Source organism: Cebus imitator, unplaced genomic scaffold (genome assembly GCF_001604975.1).
Source record: "Cebus imitator isolate Cc_AM_T3 unplaced genomic scaffold, Cebus_imitator-1.0 Scaffold404, whole genome shotgun sequence".
Lineage (NCBI taxonomy): Eukaryota > Metazoa > Chordata > Mammalia > Primates > Cebidae > Cebus > Cebus imitator.
The window spans coordinates 791,583-798,574 of NW_016107719.1; the positions used below are offsets into that span (position 1 = coordinate 791,583).

Sequence of the window (6,992 nt, forward strand, 5' to 3'; positions counted from 1 at the left end):
CTACTAAAAATACAAAAATTAGCTGGGCATGGTGGCGCGTGCCTGTAATCCCAGCTACTCAGGAGGCTGAGGCAGGAGAATTGCCTGAACCCAGGAGGCGGAGGTTGTGGTGAGCCGAGATCGCGCCATTGCACTCCAGCCTGGGTAACAAGAGCGAAACTCCGTCTCAAGAAAAAAAAAAATTTTTGTTTTTATCGAGATGGAGTTTCACTCTTATTGCCCAGGCTGGAGTACAATGGCACAGTTTCAGCTCACTGTAGCCGCCACCTCCCATGTTCAAGCAATTCTCCTGTCTCAGCCTTTGGAGTAGCTGGGATTACAAGCATGTGCCACCATGCCCAGCTAATTTTGTATTTTTAGTAGAGATGGGGTTTCTCCATGTTGGTCAGGCTGGTCTCGAACTCCTGACTTCAGGTGATCCACCCACCTTGACCCTCCCAAAGTGCTAGGATTACAGGCATGAGCCACCGCGCCCAGCCATAAGTTGGCTTTTTTTTTTTTGAGACAGGGTCTCACTTTGTCACCCAGGCTGAAGTGCAGCTGCATGATCACAGCTCACTTTAACCTCAATCTCCTGGGCTCAAGCAATCCTCCTGCCTCAGCCTCCTGAGTAGCTAGGACTACAGTTGTATACCACTGCCCCTCACCATAATCTTGTGTCTACTTCTCTTCACTCAATACCATCCTGTACCCCCAGGATTTAATATCAATGACTATCTGGGTCAGCTGGGCGACGTGGCTCACACCTGTAATCCCAGCACTTTGGGAGGTTGAGGCAGGCGGATCACGAGGTCAAGAGAGCAAGACCACCCTGGCCAAGAGGGTGAAACCCCATCTCTACTAAAAATACAAAACTTAGCTGGCTGTGGTGGCATGCACCTGTAGTCTCAGCTACTTGGGAGGCTGAAACAGAAGAATCGCTTGAACTCAAGAGGCGGTGGTTGCGGTGAGCCGAGATGGCGCCACCGCACTCAAGTCCACGCCCTCAGTGGGGGTTATTAACACGTCCACACACACTGACCACTGCCAATTAGCCTCTGCTGCCACCTGCTGTTGTCTTGAACCCTCCACAATGGAGGGGCCTCCTGTTGCTCCTGCCTCCCCTGCAGGGCTGAATTTGCAAGATGACAGCAGTGAAGACCGCCCTGACTAGGGGGTCGGCGTCACAAAGACCAGTTTTGTTGTTGTTGTTGTTTTTTGGTTTTGGGTTTTTTTTGTAGAGACAGGGTTTTGTGGTGTTGCCCAAGCTGGGCCTTTTATTTATTTGCTTATCTATTTTAAAAGTAACTGTGCCTGGAATAAGTTGATTTTTTTTTTTTTTTTTTTTTTTCCAGATGGAATCTTGCTCTGTCACCCAGTCTGGAGTGCTGCAGTGGCGAGATCTCGTCTCACTGCAGCCTCCGCCTCCTAGGCTTAAGTAATTCTCCTGCCTCAGCCTCCCGAGTAACTGGGATTACAGGCATGCGCCACTGCACCTGGCTCATTTTTTTTTTAAGACAGGGGTTTCATCATGTTGGTCAGGCTCGTCTTGAACTCCCGACCTCAGGTGATCCGCCCGCCTTGGCCTCCAGAGTGCTTGGATTACAGGCGTGAGCCACCATGCCCAGCCTGCACCTAGCTAATTTTTGTATTTTTAGTAGACATGGGGTTTCACCATGCTGGTCAGGCTGGTCTGCCCGCCTCAGCCTCCCAAAGTGCTGGGATTACAGGTGTGAGCCACTGCACCCCACCAACTCTTTAAAAAATATATATATATATATATATATATATGTATATTTATTTAAGTAGAGATGGGGTCTTTCTGTGTTGCCCAGGCTGGTCTTGAAACCTGAATTGCTTGAACTGTGCTCAAGCAGTCTTCCTCTTGTGCTTCCTAAAGTGTTGGGATTACAGGCATGGCCACTGTACCCGGCCAGAAGTTGACTTTTAATAGTACCTTCCTTTAACAGCCAGCTCACAAAAGTCCTGCAACGAAACAGTCTGTACCCCCAGGTCAGAGCTGGGTTGGACCCACCTGAATGCAAATCTTTTTGCTACCACTTAGGAAGCTGTGCAGCCCTGGGCAGTTCACTTAACGTCCCTGAGCCTTGGCGTTCTCATCTGTAAAATGGGCTTCCATAAACACCCGGCACAGGCCAGGCAGTTTAGAATATGCTTAGTAAATGGTGATTATCGTCATCATTTGTTCAGGGACATTATCGTGAAGGCAGAATGTTCTGGCACAAAGACATGTCTGTGGGGCAGGCACAGTGGACTTACTGTGTGAGGCAGGATGGTACAGGGCTGGGAGACAGAACTGCTTTTAGTCCTCAACAGTCCTCCCATTGTCTGACACTTGGGCGTGTTCCACAGTTTGGCTTATTAGTTACTGAAAAAAAAAGAAAATTAGTTACTGCAGCCCCAGACATCTTCTAGCCTGCAGCTTTTTGTCTCCAGTTGGAATTCTCTTCTTGTGATCACTTTCCCAAGGGGAGGCGGACTGGGTCAGAGGTGCAAATATTTCTGTGCCCTGCTGTGTTCCAGAGGGCCCTGCCAGTTTCTGACGCCAGGCGCATGAATTTTGCAGCAGGAACCACAACTGCTGTTTGTTAAGTGCTGTTCCATTTACAAAGCACTTGCCCCTGTGATGCCCAGCACCCCTTTGGAGGTAGGCGCTCCTTGGATTCCGCTTTCACAGGAGTCCGGAGAAACTCGGTGGGTGGTTGAGTGGTTTGCCTGAAGGCCCACAGCTGTAGGGTGAAATCGCGAGCCTCTGGCGGGACTGACCGAGCCAGGCCCTGTTGACCTGCAGTAGCTCCACCCGTCCTCAAATACCTGCATGAGATAAGTGCCGCGGACATCCCATATTAGAGATGGGGAAACTGAGGCACCAAGCACTGAACTAGCCTGCCCAGAACGTTGGAGATGGAGTCTAGACGCAGGCATCTGGCTGCTACCTCTACCCTTAGCCACTGCACTGACTCGGAAGTGGGCTCTCTGGCTCATGTCTGCAGCTAATTTTGCCCTGGTGCCAATCTGCCTCCCTGGACTTCAGTTTCAGGGCCTGATGCTGTCCCTGCTGCCCTCCGGCTGACTGCGTCTCCATCTCCCTACAGGCACCGGGAGCCTGGCCGCTGCAGTGGAGACGGCCTCGGGACGCCAGGCCCTGGTGGTGGGCAAGCCCAGCCCCTACATGTTCGAGTGCATCACGGAGAACTTCAGCATGGACCCCGCACGCACGCTCATGGTGGGTGACCGCCTGGAGACCGACATCCTCTTCGGCCACCGCTGCGGCATGACCACCGTGCTCACACTCACAGGAGTCTCCCGCCTAGAAGAGGCCCAGGCCTACCTGGCAGCCGGCCAGCACGACCTCGTGCCCCATTACTATGTGGAGAGCATCGCAGACTTGATGGAGGGGTTGGAGGACTGAGCCCACTGCACCTGCAGCCACAGGCCCACCCCTCCCCGCTCCCTGATCCCGTAGGTGGAGGCGATGGGTCACAAGCTGTGTCAGGCACCACCGGCTCCTTCACCCAGTTCTGCACCGGGGTGGGGCTCGGACCCAGGGAAGGTTTGAGAGCCCTTGCAGTCCCCTCCCAGCAGTGGCCGGGCATTCTTTGCTATCCCAGAAGCTGGTCTCCTACGGGTTCATCTTGGCCTGATCCAGCCAGGTGGCCTTATTTCCTGCCCTGTCACCTCTCCTCCTTGAAATCTGGGCTCTGGTGCCCCCTGAAGATTTTCTCCAGCCCTGAGCACTTAGTTTTCTCCTGCTTCCCTGGGGCTTCTAGAGCTCTCCCCGCCCCTCAGGTCCTGGCCCTTGGGTCCTTGTTAACGAGAGGTCTAGGTAACCACAACCCTTATTGTCCTGAGTGGACCAATCCAAAGGCAAAGTGACAGTGACTCATTGATGTTGAGTCCTGTAGGGTACCAATTTAGGCTCCTAAGTAATGTGACCCTTTCATGTCCTGGAGCCTGAGTGGACCAATCTGAAGCCTCAGTGACAGTGACCCTCACATGTCCTAGGTCCCTGGGTGGACCCATTGGGACCCCAAGTATTAGTGATTCAGTGAGTGATCTTTTAGATCCTCAACAGAACAATCCAGAAGTCTGCAAGACAGTGGCCCTTTGATAATCTGGGTGTGACAGGACCAGCTAGGGGTCCAGGTTTTTTTCAGTCAGTAAATAAGAGTGGTCCAGGCCGGGCGCTGTGGCTCACGCCTATAATCCCAGCACTTTGGGAGGCCGAGGCGGGTGGATCACGAGGTCAAGAGATCGAGACCATCCNGGGTGGATCACGAGGTCAAGAGATCGAGACCATCCGGTCAACACGGTGAAACCCCGTCTCTACTAAAAATACAAAAAATTAGCTGGGCCTGGTGGTGTACGCCTGTAATCCCAGCTACTCGGGAGGCTGAGGCAGGAGAATTGCTTGAACCCAGGAGACGGAGGTTGCGGTGAGCCGAGATCGAGCCATTGCACTCCAGCCTGGGTAACAAGAGTGAAACTCCGTCTCAAAAAATAAATAAATAAATAAATAGAATAAGAGTGGTCCACGTCCTGAAGACACCCCTCCTCCATAAAGACTGATGCTCTGGGGCTTCTGTGGCCTAGCCCCGCCCTTTCCTGGTCATGGCACCCGTCCAGTGTTGATGGCCACAGCTGGGAATGGGGGCTTTTGTGTCCCCCCTCGAGGTCAGTGTTTGCATTACCACCCCTCTCCCATGCCCACTCCCGGCTATTTATTTATTACTGTGTGCCAGTGATGGTGGGTGGGGGCTGGGCCTTCCCCACCACCCCCACCCCTGTTGTGACCTGTCCTCCCGTACTTAATAAATTGCGAGTGGGAGTGTTCACGTGTTCGAGTCTGTGCTTGGGGAGGGAGGCAGACCCCCTGTCGGAACCTGCTCTCCCTGGAGCTGGCCCACCACATTCTTCCCTGCATGAAATGACCCATTCCTATTCCACAGTGTCTTCCGTGTACGGTGATACCTTGAGTCAAGAGTGCTTTATACGTTGCTGAGTCTTTGTATACTGACTGACTGCAGTGCTTTGGAAAACCTGGCAGGTTTGAATTATTCCTTTACAACAGGAAATTGGGGGTCAGAAGTGTGATGTTAACTTACCGAGGGTGCACAGCTGGACAGTGCTCGCCTTATGCGGGATTTGAACATGTGTTGGCTGACTGTAGGACGCCGGAGACACTGAGAGGGAGACGGGAAGATGGAAGATGGAAGAGGAGGTCTCAAACCTCAGGAAGCCCAGGGGAGATGCTCCTTTTTTTTTTTTTTTTTTTTTTTTTTTTTTTTTTGATGCTCCTTTTTTTTTTTTTTTTTTTTTTTTTTTTTTTTTTTTTTTTTTTTTTTTTTTTTTGTTTTGAGGATTTTTAGTAGAGATAGGGTTTCACCATGTTGGCCAGGCTGGACTCAAACTCCTGAATCATGATCCACCTGCCTTGGCCTCCCAAAGTGCTGGGATTACAGGTGTGAGCCACCACATCAGGCGCTCTTTGTTTTTCTTTTTTTTGAGACGGAGCAAGAGAGTACAGTGGTGTGATCTTGGCTCACTGTAACCTCCACCTCCGGGTTCAAGTGATTCTCCTGTCTCAGCCTCCCGAGTAGCTGGGATGACAGGCACCTGCCATCACACCTGGTTAATTTTTGTATTTTGAGTAGAGGTGGGGTTTCACCATGTTGACCAGGCTAGTCTCAAACTCCTGACCTCAAGTGTTTGGCCTCCCAAAGTGCTGGGATTACAGCGGTGACCCACTGTCCTTGGCCTCTGAGCACTAAGTCCTAATGAGTGTAAAGCTTGAGTGTGAACCAATCACAGTAATTTGAGTCTTCAGGGTCAGTGATTGGCTACTCTTCTGACCAATGAAACATGAAGGGAGTTCTGGTAATGTTTGCCTCACTTGTAAAGGACATAGAGGAAGGAGTCACTCTTGGCTTTGGGTGTGGTGCTGGGAGCAGTTGCAGCCATTCTGTGATCAGGAGGTCTGGCCGAGCATTTACAGGTGACCCTGCTGCAGGTAGCAGAGCAGAAAGACTGGAAGAACTTGTTGGGTTTGTTTTTCCCCAACTTGTAATTTAGAAAAGTTTAAAATTAATAGAAAAGGTGCAAGGATAACACAATGAATACCCCTACATCCTTCACCTCAATTTACCAGTTGTTAGTATTTGCCCAGTTTGCTTAATTGCTTTATATATGTTTACCTTTGGTTACTGTTTTAGAGATGGTCTCACTCTCGCTAAGTGTAGAGTGTAGTGGCATGGCCACAGCTCACTACAGCCTCTAACTGCTGGGTTCAAGTGATCCTCCTGCCTCAGCTTCCTGAGTAGCTAGCACAGGCATGTGCTGCCACACCCAGCTAATTTTTAAAACATTTTTTTGTTGTTGAGACGGGGTCTCCTTTTTGTTTTGTTTTGTTTTCTTCTAGAGACAGGGTCTCACTATGTTGCCCAGGCTGGAGCTCACTGGCTGTTCACAGGAAGGATCCCACTACTGATCATTGTGGGAGTTTTGACATGCTCTGTTTCTGACCTGGGCCAGTTCGCTCCTCCTTAGGCAACCTAGTGGTTGCCTCCCCCAAGAGGTCATCATATTGATGCCAATCTTAGCCCACTACAGCCCACGTCTCCTGGGCTCAGCAGTCTTCCTGCCTTAGCCTTCCAAAGCACTGAGATTACAGGCATGAGTCACTGTGCCCAGCTTGTTTACGGAACCATTTGAGAGTATGTTACAGATGCTAACGCGGTTCACCGAAAATTCTTCAGCTTGTATAACCTAAGCGGAAGGACAGCCTATACAGCCACAGTCCGGGATTACACGAGAACCTAGGTGTTTGATGATTTTATTGAGCTACCGCTATGTAAAGTCTGCTATAGAAACTCTCAACTGCAGACTTCTTTGTTGTTGTTTTTGTTTTGTTTTTATTTTTATTTATTTATTTTTGAGACGGAGTTTCACTCTTGTTACCCAGGCTGGAGTGCAATGGCACGATCTCGGCTCAC

General features: G+C 50.6%; 1 protein-coding gene across 1 annotated transcript in view; it reads left to right on the forward strand.

Annotated features, from left to right (window-relative positions):
- The window catches only part of LOC108289480 (pyridoxal phosphatase), a 10,480-nt gene extending 6,307 nt beyond the window's left edge, over positions 1 to 4,173 (forward strand). Inside the window, exon 2 of the mRNA XM_017508943.2 lies at positions 3,096 to 4,173. Within this exon, the coding sequence (XP_017364432.1) occupies positions 3,096 to 3,412 (317 nt within the window). The 3' untranslated portion in view covers positions 3,413 to 4,173. The remainder of the gene's footprint in view (positions 1 to 3,095) is intronic.
- The last annotated feature ends 2,819 nt before the right edge of the window (positions 4,174 to 6,992 follow it).